The sequence below is a fragment of the Oncorhynchus gorbuscha genome, unplaced genomic scaffold (assembly GCF_021184085.1).
Source record: "Oncorhynchus gorbuscha isolate QuinsamMale2020 ecotype Even-year unplaced genomic scaffold, OgorEven_v1.0 Un_scaffold_3429, whole genome shotgun sequence".
NCBI lineage: Eukaryota > Metazoa > Chordata > Actinopteri > Salmoniformes > Salmonidae > Oncorhynchus > Oncorhynchus gorbuscha.
This window is the reverse complement of record NW_025747664.1, coordinates 2,501-25,570: the sequence shown is the minus strand read 5'-3', so window position 1 is coordinate 25,570 and position 23,070 is coordinate 2,501. Positions and strand designations below refer to the sequence as shown.

At 47.8% G+C, this 23,070-nt stretch overlaps 1 protein-coding gene across 3 annotated transcripts in view; it reads right to left on the bottom strand.

The window, feature by feature from the left end:
- The window catches only part of LOC124027650 (actin-binding LIM protein 3-like), a 36,648-nt gene that overhangs the window by 11,148 nt on the left and 2,430 nt on the right, over positions 1-23,070 (bottom strand). The window contains exons 3-6 of one of the 3 annotated variants that reach the window (XM_046340012.1): positions 19,219-19,353; positions 18,003-18,067; positions 16,590-16,755; positions 8,259-8,291 (exon numbers count right to left, since the gene is read on the bottom strand). In XM_046340012.1, the coding sequence (XP_046195968.1) occupies positions 8,259-8,291; positions 16,590-16,755; positions 18,003-18,067; positions 19,219-19,353 (399 nt within the window). The remainder of the gene's footprint in view (positions 1-8,258; positions 8,292-16,589; positions 16,756-18,002; positions 18,068-19,218; positions 19,354-23,070) is intronic. The other 2 variants (XM_046340014.1, XM_046340013.1) reach the window with 2 other exon arrangements.

Genomic DNA, 23,070 nt, shown 5'->3' with positions numbered 1-23,070 from the left:
ATTTACTTTTGATACTTAAGTATATTTCAAACCAATACTACTCAAGTAGTATTTTACTGAGTGACTTTTAACTTTTACTTGAGTCATTTTCTATTAAGGTGTCTTTATTTTACCTCAAGTGTGACAGTTGGGTACTTTTCCACCACTGGTCAACATCAGACGAGAGACATTTTTTATTTCACCTTTATTTAACCAGGTAGGCTAGTTGAGAACAAGTTTTCATTTGCAACTGCGACCTGGCATAGCTGTGAACCATAGCTGAAGAGCCCATGTTGACTCCCCTGCATACCGAAGGGATAATCAACAAGGAGCTATGTGTTCTGTGGAAGGTGTGCCATGACACGCCAGTGGAATGGCACTAACTTTACAAAAAGTGTTGCATTATTTTCCAGAGAACGCCCCCGAGTTGATTATCCTGCTTATATTACAGCTATAACACATTTTGCCGCTAGAAATGTATTAATTTAGCGGTAGAAATGTGACAACATCCACTGAAGTAGCTAGCACGTTTACTGAAGTAGCTAGCACGTTTACTGAAGTAGATAGAACGTTTACTGAAGTAGCTAGCACGTTTACTGAAGTAGATAGAACGTTTACTGATGTAGCTAGCACGTTTACTGAAGTAGCTAGCACGTTTACTGAAGTAGATAGAACGTTTACTGATGTAGCTAGCACGTTTACTGAAGTAGATAGCAGGTTTACTGAAGTAGCTAGCACGTTTACTGAAGTAGCTAGCACGTTTACTGAAGTAGATAGAACGTTTACTGATGTAGCTAGCACGTTTACTGAAGTAGCTAGCACGTTTACTGAAGTAGATAGAACATTTACTGATGTAGCTAGCACGTTTACTGAAGTAGATAGCAGGTTTACTGAAGTAGCTAGCACGTTTACTGAAGTAGATAGCAGGTTTACTGAAGTAGCTAGCACGTTTACTGAAGTAGATAGCAGGTTTACCGAAGTAGCTAGCACGTTTACTGAAGTAGCTAGCACGTTTACTGAAGTAGATAGAACGTTTACTGATGTAGCTAGCACGTTTACTGAAGTAGATAGCAGGTTTACTGAAGTAGCTAGCACGTTTACTGAAGTAGATAGCAGGTTTACTGAAGTAGCTAGCACGTTTACTGAAGTAGATAGCAGGTTTACCGAAGTAGCTAGCACGTTTACTGAAGTAGATAGCAGGTTTACCAAAGTAGATAGCACGTTTACTGAGGTGGATAGAACGTTTACTGAAGTAGATAGAACGTTTCTGAAGTAGATCGAACGTTTACTGAAGTAGATAGCAGGTTTACTGAAGTAGATAGAACGTTTACTGAAGTAGATAGCAAGTTTACTAGCTAGATAGTGAGCTACAGCTACATCATAGAACATGTAAGAAGGAACTTCATAGCCATTTAATTATACCGTGAATTATAGGAAAATAATGCATGCTCTAGAATGCCCTTCAAGCCAATCAGAAACAAGTATTCAACAATGCCATGGTATAAACTGATGTAACTGTACTACTGTCCCCCGTGATGACCCTGTGATGACCCTGTCTACAGACAGACAATTGTCACGAACCGGCTCAAAGCCCGTAACAAAGGGAGACAACGTGGAGATAAGGAGTAGCAAAATCTATATTTATTAAATAAGTAACTAAGTGTAATATACAATGGTGTGTGTAATCAGTAATCAGTAGTGTAAGTGAGTGTTTTGCATGCATGAATGTGATAATGCAGGGTGATGAAAGGTGCCAAAGCAAACAAACAAACAGCCACCAAGAACCACAACACAATCTACAACGGGTGTCTGCATGGAGAGAGTCTCCTCCATGAATGTTGAAGAGGTCTATTTATCCTGGGAGACACCTGGCCCAGGTGTTTCCCATGTAGCTGACGACCCTCTCAACTCCGCCCACCGGCATCCTAATAAGAAAACAAGAACAAAGACAGAATACGGCAGACAGAGTGGGAGGGTCGTCACATTCCCCCCCATAAAACCGGGGACCAACAAGGACCCCGGAACAACATACCAGCCTCCCGCGTCCCAAATTGACACAGGCCTCTGCGTCCCAAATTGACACAGGCCTCTGCGTCCCAAATTGACACAGGCCTCTGCGTCCCAAATTGACACAGGCCTCTGCGTCCCAAATTGACACAGGCCTCTGCGCCCCAAATTGACACAGGCCTCTGCGCCCCAAATTGACACAGGCCTCTGCGCCCCAAATTGACACAGGCCTCTGCGCCCCAAATTGACACAGGCCTCTGCGCCCCAAATTGACACAGGCCTCTGTGCCCCAAATTGATGAGGGTTTACGTGTTCACACTTACAATTTGCCCCAGCCAACCTCCTCCCCAGACCTCAGCAACCTTCGCACAGGAAGCAACATTTAAGAGGAAAGAAAACAAGACCAGGAGGGAGCAGACAGGACAGAGAGAACATGACAATACGAAACAATGGTTAGTCACGTAAACATTAGGAACAGGGCGCACGAGAGAGCGCATCAGCAATCACGTTTTCAGTCCCCGGATGTGCCTCACATCGAGATGGAATGATTGTAAAAATAAACACCATCGCATTATCCTCTGGTTTGGACACATCATGGACCTCAAAAAAGTGAGGGGGTTATGGTCGGTGTAGACCACAATAGGTACTACCCCCGACCCGACATACACTTCGAAGTGTTGTAGCGCCCAAATGAGTGCTAGCGCTTCCTTTTCAATAACCGAATAGTTCAACTGATAATCGTTAAACTTTTTAGAAAAGAAACTAACAGGCTTCTCAATCCCAGACACATCTGCTTGCAGCAAAACTGCACCTGCCCCCACATGACTAGCATCCACCTGCAAGGTAAATGACAAATCCATGCGAGGAGCAGCCAGCACTGGAGTTGAGGTAAGCAACCTCTTTGAATCTTCAAAAGCGTGTTGACAACGAGTAGACCAAACGTAAACAGCCTTAGCTTTCAGCATATCTGTCAAGGGAGCGACCACAGTAGAGAAGTTATTACAAAAACTACGGTAATAACCAATCATGCCCAAGAAACGCATCAGTTCCTTTTTAGTAGTTGGTGGTGGAAAAGCATCAATAGCCACCACTTTAGCCCGAACAGGACGCACTTCACCCTGCCCAACCACTTTTCCAAGGTATGTAACGGTCGCCTGAGCAAACTCACATTTTGCCAGATTGATTGTGAGGCGACCTGCAGCCAGACGTTCAAACAAGGCTTGAATACGGGACAGATGTTCTTCCCAAGTATCTGCATAGATCACTACATCGTCCAAATAAACAGCGCACCCGGTCAGACCGGCGACAACCCTGTTCATAAGTCGCTGAAAAGTGGCAGGTGCATTGCGCAGACCGAAACTCATAACTGAATACGAGTACAGACCAAAGGGTGTAATAAAGGCAGAGATTTCACGTGCCCTACTCGTCAGTGGCACCTGCCAATAGCCTTTTAACAGGTCAAATTTGCTCACAAACTTAGCTGCACCGACTTGATCAACACAGTCCTCCATCCGAGGAAGAGGAAATGAATCTGGCTTTGTGACACTGTTTACCTTACGGTAGTCCGTACAAAACGGTTTGTTCCATCCGGTTTACTGACCAAGATACAGGGAGAAGCCCAACTGGAGAAAGAAGGCTCTGCTATCTTACTCTCCAGCATGTACTTGACCTCAGCATCCAGACAACGTAGTTTCTCTGAAGAAACTCTATAGAACCGCTGACGAATGGGGTCAGCACCTCCAATGTCAATATCATGTTCTATTAAGTTTGTACGTGTAGGTGTATCAGAAAATAAACCTGGAAATCTCTGAATCAGACCAACCATCTCTTTCCGCTCATCAACAGGTAGGTGAGTGAGAAGACTGTCTAAAATATCCAGTGTTTCTGAATTTTTCAATCTACCCTGCAATATACAATCGTCAGGACCAGGAACATCTTCCTCCTCATGCACAGATCTAGCACGACAAGAACCCAAGGAAACAACGGTATCAGCCAAAAGAACAGGTTTACCGTCCTCTGTAGAATCCCACTGTTCAGTCTCAGAGGAACGTGCATAATAGGGTTTTAACAGATTTACATGGCACAGCTGGTGTGCTTTCCTCCGTTCTGGAGTGGCAACTAGATAATTTTGCTCAGTGTACTGGCGCACCACTGTATATGGACCTTGAAACTTGGCTTGAAAAGGAGAACCAACAATTGGCAGCAGAGCAAGAACCTGGTCACCTGGACTAAAGTGACGAGGCTCAGTTCGGCGATCAAATATGCCCTTCATCCTATCCTGTGAAGATGATAACTTCTCTTTAGCCATTTCACCAGCGGCATACAGCCGTCGCCGGAAATCACACACATACGAACACAGGGACTGAGGAGGCTCGGGAGACTTCCAGTCATCCTGGAGAACAGATAAAAGTCCACGCACCCTATGTCCAAACACAAGGTCATTTGGACTGAAACCTGTGCTCTCCTGTGAAACTTCCCTAGCGGCTAACAGTAACCAAGGCAACCCCTCCTCCCAATCCTTATCCATCTCAGTACAATAAGCTCTCAACAAAGACTTAAGTGTTTGATGGAAACGTTCCAGTGCTCCTTGACTTTGCGCGTGATAGGCGCTAGACACATTGTGTTTAATATGAAGCTGTTGAAGAACCTGACCAAACAGATTAGAGGTAAAATTAGATCCTTGATCACTCTGAATGACCTTAGGGATTCCAAACAATGAGAGAAACTGAGTCAAAGCTTTTAACACCGATTTAGTCGTGATAGATCGGAGAGGATAGGCAGCAGGAAACCTAGTGGTCTGACACATCACAGTGAACAGGTAACTGCTACCCTTTTTAGAATGAGGCAGAGGACCCACACAGTCAATAATTAGATACTCAAAAGGTTGGCTGAGTACAGGAATAGGAAACAATGGTACTGGTTTAATAGCTTGATTAGGCTTACCAGTTAATTGACAGGTGTGACAAGTTTTGATAAAATCAGAAACATCCCTCTTTAATCTAGGCCAAAAGAAATGTCTTAATATGCGATTGTAGGTTTTCCTCACCCCCATATGTCCAGCAACGTCACTGTGAGAAGTTTCCAACACCAACTCACGAAGCTTAACTGGTACAACAACCTGACTAATTGCCTCCCCCAGAAAAACGCTATCATGAGACACCCACTTTCTCATCAGGACATCCTCTTGGAGAAAATAGCCATGGGCGACATCTCCCAACTGTTCTATAGGCACAATTTGATCACGCAACTCTTCCAACGTGGGGTCATCCCGTTGAGCATTGATTAGATCTGAGCGGGTTACAGATAACGGGATAACAGGGAAAACAGTGACATACTTTGTATTATTATCATTAGTCGGCGCAGTGACTAGTTCGCCACGGCTCATAGAACGTGTCACTGCACACGCAGAGAACACCTCTGGGAAACTCTGTACACTCTCATCAGGAATCCCAACAAATGACGGCTTAGTGGAAACCACTAGAGATGGAAACACAACTGGCCATACCCGCTCACCTGCTAAGTTATTCCCAAGGATAACGTCGATACCCTCAATAGGCAATGAAGGACGCACCCCCACAACAACTTCACCCTTCACCAGCCCACAATCCAACATCAGTTTATGCAATGGAACTGACAGAGTGTTCAAACCTATTCCCCTAATTAGAACACTATTCCCCGAATCAGTCTCAGCAGAAAAGGGTAACACAGACTCCAACACAAATGATTCAGAGGCACCTGTGTCTCTCAGGATCTTCACTGGCACTAGGTCTTTACTTCCTAACATAGACACAAAACCTTCTGTAATGAAAGGTAAATAGTCTGGATCAATATGGACTTTCACATTCTCCTGGGCCTGAGGAAATGAGTCAAGAATGAACTGATGTGGAACAGGTGCAGCTAACGCAGCAGGCTTAGATTTAGCGTAAGCACCCTTTGACCTGAGAAGTGGACATTCGTTTTTCCAATGACCTGAACCTCGACAGTAGTGACACTCCTGCCCAAAGTCAGCCTTACCATGGGAGTCAGGTTCAACCCTAGTTGAATAGAACTCTGCCCGAGAATCAAAGTATCTCGGTGAGCGAAGCCCAAATCTATCCGAACACCCCCACTCTTTCCGAATACGGGGTTTTGCAAAGACACTTTTGTGAGTCAACACATACTCGTCCGCCAAAACCGCAGCTTCAGCAACATTCTTTACTTTCTGTTCATTAATATAAGTGGCAATACGATCAGGAATTGTGTCCTTAAATTGCTCTAACATAATCAGATCACACAGCCCTTGGAAAGTCACAACTGCAGAGGCAGAACACCAGCGATTAAACTGTAAAGATAACTGTCGCGCAAACTCAACATGAGTCTGGTTATCGTCCCTTTTTAAAGTTCTAAATCGTTGGCGGTAAGCCTCAGGGACCAATTCATAAATCTGTAACACAGCTGTTTTAACTTTATCATAACTGGCACTGTCGTGTACACTAAGAGCTGAATATGCTTCCTGCGCTTTACCAGTCAGCACACACTGCAACATTAAAGTGCGGTCAGAATCAGGCCAACTCCTAGCGTCAGCAACCCGCTCAAACAACGAAAAGAATGTCTCGGGGTCCCTTTCATTAAACCGAGGCAATAACCGCAAGTTCCCAACAATATCAAATGTCTCTGGGGCACGACCAAAAGCGGAACTACCCCTAGGTAAATCTGGGTCACCTTCCCAAAACAAACTCTCCCCTGAGATCTTTCCTTCCCTAACCAACTCTATACGTTCTTGTTGCAACTTGATTTTAGCACGCTCCATATCTTGTTTAAATGCCAATTCCTTTTCATATTTCACACGATCATGCTCTAGCTTCTCACGATCATGCTCTAGCTTCTCACGATCATGCTCTAGCTGTAACAAAAGCAGTTCTTTCTGCTGTTCAAAAAGAAGGCTACTAGGACTAACCGATGGAATGGCCATTGTAACGTTATGGGGAGACAACAAATCCTCAGCAGAGGCTGGCCCGGTGGTAACTTCAAGAATACCACTCTCCATCAGATTGGCTTTCAATATCAACCTAATAGAATTCTTTAGACGTTTATCACTAATCTCAACCTTGTAGTGTTCCGCGACCTTCAACAGCTGTTCTTTAGTACCTAAATCTAACAATTCCTCTGATGGAGAGCGAATGAACTTATCTACATAAGACGCCATAATCACACAAAAAACAATTCTCGCTCTTCCCTTCTGCTGAGCACACCAGAACACAACCCGAGAATTGACAATCACCCTGAGCACCACAGAAGAGAGATGAGATATGGAGCTTCCCCAAAACCTACAATAACTCAACCCTAGTCTTCGTGCAGATTTGCGGTGGGAATTTACGCACTGTAGCCCGCTGGCAAGGAAATAGAACTCCCCAGCATGCTGGCAAATTCCACCAAGCCACGGATGTGCCCCGAGACAACTGCTCAGTCCACAGACACCACACAAAAATAACAAACATTAACCATGCCCAACATATTCCAAAAAATGAAACACGTCGCTAAACCTATCAGGGGAAAAAGGCTATAGCTCCGGGTAGCAAGTTCCACTACCCTACCCAAATCTCCCACCGAGGTACACAGCAGATTACTCACTTCAGACTGACGTCCCAACAGAAAGTAGAACAAGAGTTCAGGCTAGGCAGGGCCTGGAAACTAACCATTATACTCTCTCCAACGCAGCACACAAACCAAACAACAAAGGCAACCAATACTGGGCCGATCACACTCAAACACCATATTCAAACTAAACACGTACCTCCACGGTCTCCCAAACCAATAGTTCAAATAACCCGGACGAGCCCCCACTTGTCACGAACCGGCTCAAAGCCCGTAACAAAGGGAGACAACGTGGAGATAAGGAGTAGCAAAATCTATATTTATTAAATAAGTAACTAAGTGTAATATACAATGGTGTGTGTAATCAGTAATCAGTAGTGTAAGTGAGTGTTTTGCATGCATGAATGTGATAATGCAGGGTGATGAAAGGTGCCAAAGCAAACAAACAAACAGCCACCAAGAACCACAACACAATCTACAACGGGTGTCTGCATGGAGAGAGTCTCCTCCATGAATGTTGAAGAGGTCTATTTATCCTGGGAGACACCTGGCCCAGGTGTTTCCCATGTAGCTGACGACCCTCTCAACTCCGCCCACCGGCATCCTAATAAGAAAACAAGAACAAAGACAGAATACGGCAGACAGAGTGGGAGGGTCGTCACACAATATACAGTAGGGCACTGATGCACCTCGCTCACCACTGTCTGTACTGTAGTGGGATCTGGTGGGAGCTGAAAAGAGAGAGAGCGAGATAGGAACAGAAGGAGAGAGAGAGAGAGAGAGAGAGAGAGAGAGAGAGAGAGAGAGAGAGAGAGAGAGAGAGAGAGAGATAGAAACGGAAGGAGAGAGAGAGAGAGAGAGAGAGAGAGAGAGAGAGATAGGAACGGAAGGAGAGAGAGAGAGTTTGAAGAAAAAGAGAAGAGAGACAGAAGAGAGAAAGAGAGGAGAGAGAAAGAAAGAAAGAAAGAATGAAAGAGAGAGAGAGAGAGACATAGTTAGATACAGCCTCTGACTGTACAAATGCACGGTTAAGTGTTCTCATCTGGTCTCATAAAGCTCATATAATGGTTTCTCATCAGAACCTTGAAACCAAAGACCTTCCTGATACAATCAGTCTTGAATCCAGGGTCATGACAATGATAAAAGATACCAAACACACAGCAGCTGGGGTACACAAGTTTTAGCGAAACAATGCTGTAGGGTATTGCGGATGATGGAGCGAAGGAAGAGGTCTACCGGGACATTAGATAACACTGTCTTAGTGAGGCGTAAGACGTATAACAAAGACGAACAAGACATATACAACAACGAGAACTGAAATGACAGTTGGTTAAGTGCATCTTAAACAAGACATCTCAGTCTTCCACCTAGTTCTGACTACGATTGTGATATGTGGTTGTCTCACCTAGCTATCTGAAGACGAATTCACTGACCGTAACTCGCTCTGGATTGGAGCATCTGCTAAATGACAAAAAATGTCAACGTAGATGTGTCACGCCCTGGTTTTAGTATTCTGTGTTCTCTTTATTATGTTGGTTAGGCCAGGGTGTGACAGGGGTGATTTATGTGGTTTGTTTTGTCTAGGGGTTTTGTCATTTATGGGATTGTGTTTAGTTAAGTATTCTAGGTAAGTCTATGGTTGCCTGGAGTGGTTCTCATTCAGAGGCAGGTGTTTATCGTTGTCTCTGATTGGGAACCATATTTAGGCAGCCATATTCTTTAGGTCTCTTGTGGGTGATTGTTCCTGTCTCTGTGTTTTACACCAGTTTGGACTGTTTCCGGTTTGACACGTTTTCTTATTTTGTATTATACATTGTTCAAGTTATCATCTTTATTAAAGATGTTTATAAATAACCACGCTGCATTTTGGTCCTCCGATCCTTCTCACCTCTCCTCTTCAGATGAAGAGGAGGACGCCCGTGACAGAATCACCCACCAACCAAGGACCAAGCTGCGTGGTAACAGACAGCGACAGCAGCAGCAGCAGCAGCAGCAACAACAGCGGCCAGCCTCACAGGACTCCTGGACATGGGAGGATATTTGAACAGAGAGGGACCCTGGGCACAGGCTGGGGAATATCGCAGAGCTGGAGGCAGCGAAAGCTGAGCGGCGGCGATATGAGGAGGCAGCGCGACAGGTACGAGAGGCAGCCCCCCCAAAAATTGGGGGCACATGAGGTGGGGGCTAAGCCAGGTAGCAGACCTGAGCTCATTCCTCGTGCTTATTATAAGCAGCGCGTTACTGGTCAGGCACCGTGTTATGCGGTTAAGCGCACAGTGTCGCTAGTAGTGTCCATAGCCCGGTGCGCTATAGGGCAGCCCCCCGAGAGTGTCATGCGAGTGTGGGCATCCAGCCAGGGCGTATGGTGCCTGCTCAGCGTGTCTAGTCGCCGGTACGCAGTTTTGATCCAGGGTATCCTGCGCCGGCTCTGCGTACTGTGTCTCCGGGGCGCTGGAAGGGTGCAGTGAGTCCTCTGCCTGCGCTCCGCTCATGCCGGGCAAATGTGGGAGTGGAGCCTAAGGGAGAGGTGCGCGTAGTAAGCTCTAGATCTCCCGTTCTTACCCACAGCCCGGTTCAACCTGTGCCTGCACTCTGGAGGGTCCGGGCTAGAGTAGTGATCCAGCCTGGGGGAGTGATGCCAAGGCTGCGCACCAGAGCTCCAGTGCTCCCCCACAGCCCGGTCCTTCAGGTGCCTCCTCCTAACACCAGGCCTCCTGGAGGTCTCCCTAGCCGGGTGGGTCCTGTGGCAGCCCCACGCACCATGCTGTCTCTGTCTCCTCCCTACAGGTGTTCCCGTCTGCCCGGAGCCGCCAGTCAGCATGGAGCAGCCAGAGCCGCCAGTCAGCATGGAGCAGCCAGATCCGCCAGTCAGCATGTAGCAGCCAGAGCAGCCAGTCAGCCAGGATCTGCCAGATCCGCCAGTCAGCCAAGATCCGCCAGTCAGCCAGGATCTGCCAGATCCGCCAGTCAGCCAGGATCTGCCAGATCCGCCAGTCAGCCAGGATCTGCCAGATCCGCCAGTCAGCCAGGATCTGCCAGATCCGCCAGTCAGCCAGGATCTGCCAGATCCGCCAGTCAGCCAGGATCTGCCAGATCCGCCAGTCAGCATGGAGCAGCCAGATCCGCCAGTCAGCATATAGCAGCCAGTCAGCATGTAGCAGCCAGAGCAGCCAGTCAGCATGTAGCAGCCAGAGCAGCCAGTCAGCATGTAGCAGCCAGAGCAGCCAGTCAGCCAGGATCTGCCAGATCCGCCAGTCAGCATGGAGCAGCCAGATCCGCCAGTCAGCATATAGCAGCCAGAGCAGCCAGTCAGCATGTAGCAGCCAGAGCAGCCAGTCAGCATGTAGCAGCCAGATCCGCCAGTCAGCATGTAGCAGCCAGATCCGCCAGTCAGCATATAGCAGCCAGAGCAGCCAGTCAGCATGTAGCAGCCAGAGCAGCCAGTCAGCATGTAGCAGCCAGAGCAGCCAGTCAGCATGTAGCAGCCAGAGCAGCCAGTCAGCATGTAGCAGCCAGAGCAGCCAGTCAGCATGGAGCAGCCAGAGCAGCCAGTCAGCATGGAGCAGCCAGAGCAGCCAGTCAGCATGTAGCAGCCAGAGCAGCCAGTCAGCATGTAGCAGCCAGAGCAGCCAGTCAGCATGTAGCAGCCAGTCAGCATGTAGCAGCCAGAGCAGCCAGTCAGCATGTAGCAGCCAGAGCAGCCAGTCAGCATGTAGCAGCCAGAGCCACCAGTCAGCATGTAGCAGCCAGAGCAGCCAGTCAGCATGTAGCAGCCAGAGCAGCCAGTCAGCCAGGATCTGCCAGATCCGCCAGTCAGTGACAAGATGAATAACCGTTGGATCAACATACAGATGTCCTTCTGCTCTAACAGCTGCTCTCCCCACGGCATGTGTCTGTATATCAAAGTCCAAAATAGCCCCTTATTCCTCATATAGCGCCATGTGACCTGTGACCTCACAATATAGGGAAACGGGTGCCGTTTTGGAACGGACCCCCAGCAGTCAGGTTAAACACCCAGATCAATGGCTCCTTCAGAAAGCTTTCATGTGCATCACATCAGTCAATGTGTCTGGCTGGTCCTGGTGCTGGTGCTGGTGCTGGTCCTGGTCCTGGTGCTGGTCCAGGTCCTGGTCCTGGTGCTCTCTGCTCTACTCTCTGCTCCCTGCTTTGCTCTACTCTCTGCTCCCTGCCCTACTCTCTGCTCTCTTCCCTACTCTCTGCTCTCTACTCTCTGCCCTACTCCCTGCTCTGCTCTCTGCTCCCTGCTCTACTCTCTGCTCTGCTCTACTCTCTGCTCTACTCTCTGCTCTACTCTCTGCTCCCTGCCCTACTCTCTGCTCTACTCTCTGCTCCCTGCCCTACTCTCGACTCTCTGCTCTCTGCTCCCTTCCCTGCTCTGCTCTCTGCTCCCTGCTCTACTCTCTGATCTATGCTCTACTCTCTGCTTTCTGCTCTACTCTACTCTCTGCTCTTCTCTGCTCTACTCTCTACTCCCTGCTCTCTGCTCTACTCTCTGCTCTACTCTCTGCTCTACTCTCTGCTCTACTCTGCTCTACACTCTACTCCCTGCTCTGCTCTCTACTCTCTGCTCCCTGCTCTACTCTCTACTCTGCTCCCTGCTCCCTGCTCTACTCTCTGTTCCCTGCTCTGCTCTCTGCTCTCTGCTCCCTGCTCTACTCTCTACTCTGCTCCCTGCTCCCTGCTCTACTCTCTGTTCCCTGCTCTGCTCTCTGCTCCCTGCTCTACTCTCTGCTCTGCTCTCTGCTCCCTGCTCTACTCTCTACTCTCTGCAATCTGCTCTTCTCTGCTCTCTGCTCTACTCTGCTCTGCTCTCTGCTCCCTGCCTGCCTGTGTGTTATCATTAGAGATAAGACACGATAAACTGCCATGATAGCTAATCAGGTTCAGTTGGTCACAATGTATCAGTTTAATCAGGGAGAGGGGGGTGAAGGTCAAGGTTCTGTGTGTGTGTGTGTGTGTTGGGATGCACAGCATTGTGCATGTCTTGCTATGTACATAATGTTAGATTACTTCTGTGTTTATGTGCGACAAATGCTTGAAGCATGGTTTTTGTGTGTGGTTGGGTGTGTTCCACATTCTACTGCTCTGCCCCCACTGTGCTGCCAGTGTAGAGGGGGTGTAGAGGGGTCAGGGATAACCCCACTGTGCTGCCAGTGTAGAGGGGGTGTAGAGGGGGTCTGGGATATCTCTCACTGTGCTGCCAGTGTAGAGGGGTGTAGAGGGGGTCTGGGATATCCCCCAATGTGCTGCCAGTGTAGAGGGGGTGTAGAGGGGGTCTGGGATATCCCCCACTGTGCTGCCAGTGTAGAGGGGGTCTGGGATATCCCCCACTGTGCTGCCAGTGTAGAGGGGGTGTAGAGGGGGTCTGGGATATCCCCCACTGTGCTGCCAGTGTAGAGGGGTGTAGAGGGGGTCTGGGATATCCCCCACTGTGCTGCCAGTGTAGAGGGGTGTAGAGGGGGTCTGGGGTATCCCCCACTGTGCTGCCAGTGTAGAGGGGGTGTAGAGGGGTCTGGGATATCCCCAAATGTGCTGCCAGTGTAGAGGGGGTGTAGAGGGGGTCTGGGATATCCCCCACTGTGCTGCCAGTGTAGAGGGGGTCTGGGATATCCCCCACTGTGCTGCCAGTGTAGAGGGGGTGTATAGGGGGTCTGGGATATCCCCCACTGTGCTGCCAGTGTAGAGGGGGTGTAGAGGGGGTCTGGGATATCCCCACTGTGCTGCCAGTGTAGAGGGGGTCTGGGATATCCCCCACTGTGCTGCCAGTGTAGAGGTGGTGTAGAGGGGGTCTGGGATATCCCCCACTGTGCTGCCAGTGTAGAGGGGGTGTAGAGGGGGTCTGGGATATCCCCCACTGTGCTGCCAGTGTAGAGGTGGTGTAGAAGGGGTCTGGGATATCCCCACTGTGCTGCCAGTGTAGAGGGAGTGTAGAGGGGTCTGGGATATCCCCCACTGTGCTGCCAGTGTAGAGGGGGTGTAGAGGGGGTCTGGGATATCCCCCACTGTGCTGCCAGTGTAGAGGTGGTGTAGAAGGGGTCTGGGATATCCCCCAGTCCTATCTCAGCTGGAGCTGGGTGCTCTGTCTCTCTCTGGGTTCCCCTGACTAATCTATTAACAGTAGGAGAGGAAAGCACACAGGAACACCTGACAACATCCCCCCTCTCTATCTCCCTCTTTCGTTCTCTCCTCCCCGTCAGTGTGTGATCCTCCAGTGTCTGGGTACAGAGACATTAATCATCACAGTCACAGGGATGGAAGCTCTGACCACATATCAAGTCTGGCAACCCTGAGGGGGATCTCATATCGCAACAACATCCCTCTCACTTGAATTTATACACCATCTGGCAACCCTCACCATCTGGCAAGGTCTCAAAATATTTCAGCAATACGTAGCTACATACAGTATGTGATGGTACATAGATGGTTGATGTAAAGGCACAGCTCGGTGGTAGATTACATGGAGTGCGTCCCAAATGGGAACCTATTCACTACATGGTGCACCGGCCCTGGTCAAAAGTAGTGCACTATAAAGGGAATAGTGATTCATCTGTAATACATCTGGATCGTCAAGACAGCGCTGAGTCATTATGGACCGGCTCCTCTTCTAACAACATCCGTCGATCAGTCAGCCCATCAGAGCCTGAGATTAAACTCATCCCTCATCTCTGTCTGTCTGTCTGTCTGTCTGTCTGTCTGTCTGTCTGTCTGTCTGTCTGTCTGTCTGTCTGTCTGTCTGTCTGTCTGTCTGTCTGTCTGTCTGTCTGTCTGTCTGTCTGTCTGTCTGTCTGTCTGTCTGTCTGTCTGTCTGTCTGTCTGTCTGTCTGTCTGTCTGTCTGTCTGTCTGTCTGTCTGTCTGTCTGTCTGTCTGTCTGTCTGTCTGTCTGTCTGTCTGTCTGTCTGTCTGTCTGTCTGTCTGTCTGTCTCAGACTCCTGACGCTCTACTCTCCTCTCACTTCCACACTGCTGCTGAGGAGCTAGCTCAGGACAGACAGGCAGACAGGCAGGCAGGCAGGCAGGCAGGCAGGCAGGCAGGCAGACAGGCAGACAGGCAGCTCAAAGTCGAGGAGAGATACAATATAAATATAGGATGAAACACACATCACGACAAGAGAGACAACACAACACGACATAAAGCGAGACCTAAGACAACAACATAGCAAGGCAGCAACACATGACAACACAGCATGGTAGCAACACAACATGGTAGCAACACAGCATGGCAGCAACACAACATGGCAGCAACACAACATGGCAGCAACACAACATGGCAGCAACATGGCAGCAACACAACATGGTAGCAACACAACATGGTAGCAACACAACATGGTAGCAACACAACATGGTAGCAACACAAAACAGGGTGCAAACATTATTGGGCACAGACAACAGCACAAAGGGCAAGAAGGTAGAGACAACATCACATAAAGCAGCCACAACTGTCAGTAAGAGTGTCCATGATTGAGTCTTTGAATTAAGAGATTGAGATACAACTGTCCAGTTTGAGTGTTTGTTGCAGCTCGTTCCAGTCGCTAGCTGCAGCGAACTGAAAAGAGGAGCGACCCAGAGATGTGTGTTTTGGGGACCTTTAACTGGCAGAACGTGTTGAAGCAGCAGACACAGAGTTCAGACACTCATCAGTACAACACAGGACATGCAACCAGAGTGTCTCTTCACAGTCCCCAGGTCCAGAACAGAGGTTGAGAAACACACAGTTCAGACACTCATCAGTACAACACAGGACATGCAACCAGAGTGTCTCTTCACAGTCCCCAGGTCCAGAACAGAGGTTGAGAAACACACAGTTCAGACACTCATCAGTACAACACAGGACATGCAACCAGAGTGTCTCTTCACAGTCCCCAGGTCCAGAACAGAGGTTGAGAAACATACAGGATTAAATAGAGCCATGACTACATAGAACTCTCTGGTAACCCAGGTAACATGACTACATGGAACTCTGGTAACCCAGGTAACATGACTACATAGAACTCTCTGGTAACCCAGGTAACATGACTACATGGAACTCTCTGGTAACCCAGGTAACATGACTACATGGAACTCTCTGGTAAGCCAGGTAACATGACTACATTGAACTCTGGTAACCCAGGTAACATGACTACATAGAACTCTCTGGTAACCCAGGTAACATGACTACATAGAACTCTCTGGTAACCCAGGTAACATGACTATATGGAACTCTCTGGTAACCCAGGTAACATGACTACATGGAACTCTCTGGTAACCCAGGTAACATGACTACATGGAACTCTCTGGTAACCCAGGTAACATGACTACATGGAACTCTCTGGTAACCCAGGTAACATGACAACATGGAATTCTCTGGTAACCCAGGTAACATGACTACATGGAACTCTCTGGTAACCCAGGTAACATGACAACATGGAATTCTCTGGTAACCCAGGTAACATGACTACATAGAACTCTCTGGTAACCCAGGTAACATGACTACATAGAACTCTCTGGTAACCCAGGTAACATGACTACATAGAACTCTCTGGTAACCCAGGTAACATGACTACATAGAACTCTCTGGTAACCCAGGTAACTCAAGCTAGAAATAAAAACAGCTTAAGGCACGACAGGGACTGTGAAGAGACACACAGACATTTTGATGCGTTTTCTATTGTATTGTGCATCGTATAATTTATTGTATTATGTATGTGATGCGTGGGTTGGGGTACGACTGTGATATGTGGTTGTCTTGCCTGGATATCTTAAGATGAAGGCACTAGATGTGGATCTTTCTGGAAGGCAGCGTCTGCTGAACGGCTTGTATATTTATCTACAGTATGTATTGCATCTGTTGTTTTGTTTCCTGTTTGGACACTAGGAAGAGGAGGAGCTGCCTCGGCAGCAGCTGACTGGGGATCCTAATAAATACTATTTCTAGAACAGTAAGATGATCCATCACGTCTCAATACTTGTGTCCGTGTGGATAAAAGGCTGGACTGGGGTTTAGCACCATGGATGGTGGTGGGGTGTCTTACATCCGTTGACAGTGTTGCCGTAGCCCACATTGTGCAGGGCCTCTTTGCTGCCACTGCGGGAGTTGGTGCGGGAGTTCCGTGCGCTGCTCCACGGGTCATTGTCATAGGAACCAGACCTGGCTTTCATCTCCTCCTTCAGAATCATACGGCCTATACCACCTTGGAGCTAGGGGGGAGAGAGAGAGAGGAGAGGAGAGAGAAGGGAAGAGAAGGAAAGGAAAGGAGAGGAGAGAGAGAGAGAGAAGGGGAGAGAGAGAACATGGAGAGGAGAGGAGAGGAGAGAGAGAGAAGGGAAGAGAAGGAAAGGAGAGGAGAGGAGAGAGAGAGAGAGAAGGGGAGAGAGAGAACATGGAGAGGAGAGGAGAGGAGAGAGAGAGAAGGGAAGAGAAGGAAAGGAGAGGAGAGGAGAGAGAGAGAAGGGAAGAGAAGGAAAGGAGAGGAGAGAGAGAGAGAAGGGGAGAGAAGGAAAGGAGAGGAGAGGAGAGAGAGAGAGAGAGAAGGGAAGAGAAGGAAAGGAGAGGAGAGGAGAGAGAGAGAGAGAGAAGGGAAGAGAAGGAAAGGAGAGGAGAGGAGAGAGAGAGAAGGGGAGAGAGAGAACATGGAGAGGAGAGGAGAGGAGAGAGAGAGGAAGGGAAGGAAAGGAGAGGAGAGGAGAGAGAGAGAAGGGAAGAGAAGGAAAGGAGAGGAGAGGAGAGAGAGAGAGAGAGAGAGAAGGGAAGAGAAGGAAAGGAGAGGAGAGGAGAGAGAGAGAGAGAGAGAAGGGGTGAGAGAGAAGGGAAGAGAAGGAAAGGAGAGGAGAGAGAGAGAGAGAGAGAGAGAAGGGGTGAGAGAGAAGGGAAGAGAAGGAAAGGAGAGGAGAGAGAGAGAGAGAAGGGGAGAGAGAGAACATGGAGAAGCAGGTGTAAGACAGACAGACAGACAGACAGACAGACAGACAGACAGACAGACAGACAGACAGACAGACAGACAGACAGACAGACAGACAGACAGACAGACAGACAGACAGACGAGAGAGAGAGAGAAAAATAGAGAGAGGGAGGGGGAAGAGAGTAGAGAGAGAGAGAAGTGAAAGGAGACAAAGAAAGAGAACACATGATCATATGGCTTGAGCAGAGCAACAGGAATAATGTCTGGGGATGAAGACTGTTTTGCCCTGTAGACAACATTCATTAAATATTTACAGCCATATCTTGCCAAAACAACAAATAAACTATGTTGAGTAGTGGTATTTCCTGAATTTTTCTGCATTTTGAATCTTTAAAGAAATAAAACATTCAGATAAATAAATAATTTATAGTACATTTAATATTGCAAAGATGGCTAATCAATGTTTCCTTTTCATTGGTCCACACTCTCTCAGTCACAAATACAAATGAATAGTATTTTGAATAGCATTTACTGTGTCATACTGACTCTGTTAAGACCTTGATTCCACCCATCCTCCTCTCCACCTGAGGAAAACCTCCGGGCACGAGTAGCTGAGATGAGAGAGAGAAAAAGAAAAAAAGAAAGAATGAGAGAAAGGATAGAGAGGGAAATCACAACTACTGTTAAGACACAGCCTTTGAGAGAGAGAGTTGAAATACTCAAGGTTGCTACACACAGGAATTCTATGATGAGACGTGCTCTCTTTAGTTCAAAAACACCTTGATCAATATATCAGTCAATTTCTCAATAACCCATTGAGCCAACAGTGAATCCTCTGGGTCCTTAGCAGCAGTACCTCTGGGGTAGTGGTTAGACGGTACCTCTGGGAGAGGGAGTGTCGGGGTAGTGGTTAGACGGTACCTCTGGGAGAGGGAGTGTCGGGGTAGTGGTTAGACGGTACCTCTGGGAGAGGGAGTGTCGGGGTAGTGGTTAGACGGTACCTCTGGGAGAGGGAGTGTCGGGGTAGTGGTTAGACGATACCTCTGGGAGAGGGAGTGTCGGGGTAGTGGTTAGACGGTACCTCTGGGAGAGGGAGTGTCGGGGTAGTGGTTAGACGGTACCTCTGGGAGAGGGAGTGTAGGGGTAGTGGTTAGACGGTACCTCTGGGAGAGGGAGTGTCGGGGTAGTGGTTAGACGGTACCTCTGGGAGAGGGAGTGTAGGGGTAGTGGTTAGACGGTATCTCTGGGAGAGGGAGTGTCGGGGTAGTGGTTAGACGGTACCTCTGGGAGAGGGAGTGTCGGGGTAGTGGTTAGAGGGTACCTCTGGGAGAGGGAGTGTAGGGGTAGTGGTTAGACGGTACCTCTGGGAGAGGGAGAGTAGGGGTAGTGGTTAGACGGTACCTCTGGGAGAGGGAGTGTCGGGGTAGTGGTTAGACGGTACCTCTGGGAGAGGGAGTGTAGGGGTAGTGGTTAGACGGTACCTCTGGGAGAGGGGAGTGTCGGGGTAGTGGTTAGACGGTACCTCTGGGAGAGGGAGTGTAGGGGTAGTGGTTAGACGGTACCTCTGGGAGAGGGAGTGTAGGGGTAGTGGTTAGACGGTACCTCTGGGAGAGGGAGTGTAGGGGTAGTGGTTAGACGGTACCTCTGGGAGAGGGAGTGTAGGGGTAGTGGTTAGACGGTACCTCTGGGAGAGGGAGTGTAGGGGTAGTGGTTAGACGGTACCTCTTGGAGAGGGAGTGTCGGGGTAGTGGTTAGACGGTACCTCTGGGAGAGGGAGTGTAGGGGTAGTAGTTAGACTGCTGGTGGTCGTGGTCAGGAGAGTACGAGTCGACAAACTGGGAAGTCTGGAGGATGTTGTCGCTGGTTTTACTCTTAGTGGCCGAGTAGTTTGAATCACCTGTAGGGAGAGAACATGATGAGGTGAGAACACACACACGTACACACACGTACACACACGTACACACACGTACACACACGTACACACACGTACACACACACGTACACACACACGTACACACACGTACACACACGTACACACACACGTACACACACACGTACACACACACGTACACACATGCACACACACGTACACACACGTACACACACGTACACACACACGTACACGTACACACACACGTACACACACACGTACACACACACGTACACGTACACACACACGTACACACACGCACACGTACACACACACGTACACACACGTACACGTACACACACACGTACACACACACGTACACACACGTACACGTACACACACACATACACGTACACGTACACGTACACACACACGTACACGTACACGTACACGTACACACACACGTACACACACACGTACACACACGTACACGTACACACACACATACACGCACACGTACACGTACACACACACGTACACACACGCACACGTACACACACACGTACACACACGCACACGTACACACACACGTACACACACACGTACACACACGTACACGTACACACACACGTACACACACACGTACACACACGTACACGTACACACACACATACACGTACACACACACGTACACACACACGTACACACACGTACACGTACACGTACACACACACGTACACACACACGTACACACACGTACACACACACGTACACACACACGTACACACACACGTACACACACACCACTAATGATGGCAGGCAGCCTAAGAGAAAACCGTATTCCTCTCCCAGTAATGACTGATTGTCTAGCCGGTTTGTTTTGGTCTTAATGCAGAGAGTGAGGCAGAGTAGGGCAGAGATGTGGTGGGGAATATTGCAGGGAGCTCCATACTGTGGAGCTTCAGTCTAGTTAGTCTCTAAAAGAGGACTGACAGAGGATTTAGATTTAGAGAATCTGCAGCACCTGGCACAGAGAGAGAGAGGTGGGGAGAGAGAGAGAGAGACAGAGAGAAGAGAGAGAGAGACAGAGAGACAGAGAGATGGAGAGATGAAGAGAGAGAGAGAGATGAAGAGAGAGAGAGAGAGAGACAGAGAGACAGAGAGATGAAGAGAGAGAGAGATGAGAGAGAGAGAGAGAGAGACAGAGAGAAGAGAGAGAGACAGAGAGACAGAGAGATGGAGAGATGAAGAGAGAGAGAGAGATGAAGAGAGAGAGAGAGAGACAGAGAGAAGAGAGAGAGAGACAGAGAGACAGAGAGATGGAGAGATGAAGAGAGAGAGAGAGATGAAGAGAGAGAGAGAGATGAAGAGAGAGAGAGAGAGAGACAGAGAGAAGAGAGAGAGAGACAGAGAGACAGAGAGATGGAGAGATGAAGAGAGAGAGAGAGATGAAGAGAGAGAGAGAGAGAGACAGAGAGAAGAGAGAGAGAGACAGAGAGACAGAGATGGAGAGATGAAGAGAGAGAGAGATGAAGAGAGGGAGGTAAAGAAGATGAAAGAGGAGATAGATAGCGTTGATAATATCTGGTAAGTAAGTGGTCTGATGAAAATAGACTGCAGATAGGTAGACTGGCTCAGGTACCTACACAGAGGACAGTTGACCAAGGACAGAAGGATGAAGGAGAGGGACTAGGAGAAGGAAGGTTATATTAGCCACATGTTGAAAATTGAGCGAGAGAGAGAGGGAGAGTCAGAGAGAGATGTATAGTGAGAGAGATAGAGAGAGATAATGAGAGGCAGAGAGAGAAACGAGAGAGCACAGAGACCGTGCTGCTCAATATGATGTCACAGAGACCGTGCTGCTCAATATGATGTCACAGAGACCGTGTTGCTCAATATGATGTCGCAAGAACATTCTTTTGCATCAATGCACGTACACAGACTTTGTCTGAGAGCACATGTGATAGTACCTGTTCAGACTGGCTCAACAACTTGGTAGCAATGGCTTTATGTGGAAGTAAATACTGTAGGCTGTGTTAATGCTGAAGCATATGATCCCTGAATGTCTCAGTAGTATGTGTGTTGCTACTGTATCTTAACAGAAAAACACCATAAGTCTGTAAAGTACACAAACATACAGGACAGTGAACAGTACTTATAGACTGACACAGACATACTCTCATGGTCAGCAATGCACCTTGGTGATCTGCACAACTACTCAACAATGAAACAGGGAAACCTATCTCTGAAGTAGAGAGGTAAAACAACTAGTTGACCTATCTCTGAAGTAGAGAGGTAAAACAACTAGTTGACCTATCTCTGAAGTAGAGAGGTAAAACAACTAGTTGACCTATCTCTGAAGTAGAGAGGTAAAACAACTAGTTGACCTATCTCTGAAGTCTAGAGGTAAACAACTAGTTGACCTATCTCTGAAGTAGAGAGGTAAAACAACTAGTTGACCTATCTCTGAAGTAGAGAGGTAAAACAACTAGTTGACCTATCTCTGAAGTAGAGAGGTAAAACAACTAGTTGACCTATCTCTGAAGTAGAGAGGTAAAACAACTAGTTGACCTATCTCTGAAGTCTAGAGGTAAACAACTAGTTGACCTATCTCTGAAGTAGAGAGGTAAAACAACTAGTTGACCTATCTCTGAAGTAGAGAGGTAAAACACCTAGTTGACCTATCTCTGAAGTTGAGAGGTAAAACAACTAGTTGACCTATCTCTGAAGTTGAGAGGACTTGTTCCAGTCACCTACAGGAACTAATGTTGTTCCAGTCACCTACAGGAACTAATGTTGTTCCAGTCACCTACAGGAACTAATGTTGTTCCAGTCACCTACAGGAACTAATGTTGTTCCAGTCACCTATAGGAACTAATGTTGTTCCAGTCACCTATAGGAACTAATGTTGTTCCAGTCACCTATAGGAACTAGTGTTGTTCCAGTCACCTACAGGAACTAATGTTGTTCCAGTCACCTACAGGAACTAATGTTGTTCCAGTCACCTATAGGAACTAATGTTGTTCCAATCACCTACAGGAACTAATGTTGTTCCAGTCATCTATAGGAACTAATGTTGTTCCAGTCACCTATAGGAACTAATGTTGTTCCAGTCATCTATAGGAACTAATGTTGTTCCAGTCATCTATAGGAACTAGTGTTGTTCCAGTCACCTATAGGAACTAATGTTGTTCCAGTCACCTATAGGAACTAGTGTTGTTCCAGTCACCTATAGGAACTAATGTTGTTCCAGTCACCTATAGGAACTAATGTTGTTCCAGTCACCTATAGGAAGTAATGTTGTTCCAGTCACCTATAGGAAGTAATGTTGTTCCAGTCACCTATAGAAAGTAATGTTGTTCCAGTCACCTATAGGAACTAATGTTGTTCCAGTCACCTATAGGAACTAATGTTGTTCCAGTCACCTATAGGAACTAATGTTGTTCCAGTCACCTACAGGAACTAATGTTGTTCCAGTCATCTATAGGAACTAATGTTGTTCCAGTCACCTATAGGAACTAATGTTGTTCCAGTCACCTACAGGAACTAATGTTGTTCCAGTCATCTATAGGAACTAATGTTGTTCCAGTCACCTACCGGAACTAATGTTGTTCCAGTCACCTACAGGAACTAATGTTGTTCCAGTCATCTATAGGAACTAATGTTGTTCCAGTCATCTATAGGAACTAATGTTGTTCCAGTCACCTATAGGAACTAATGTTGTTCCAGTCACCTACAGGAACT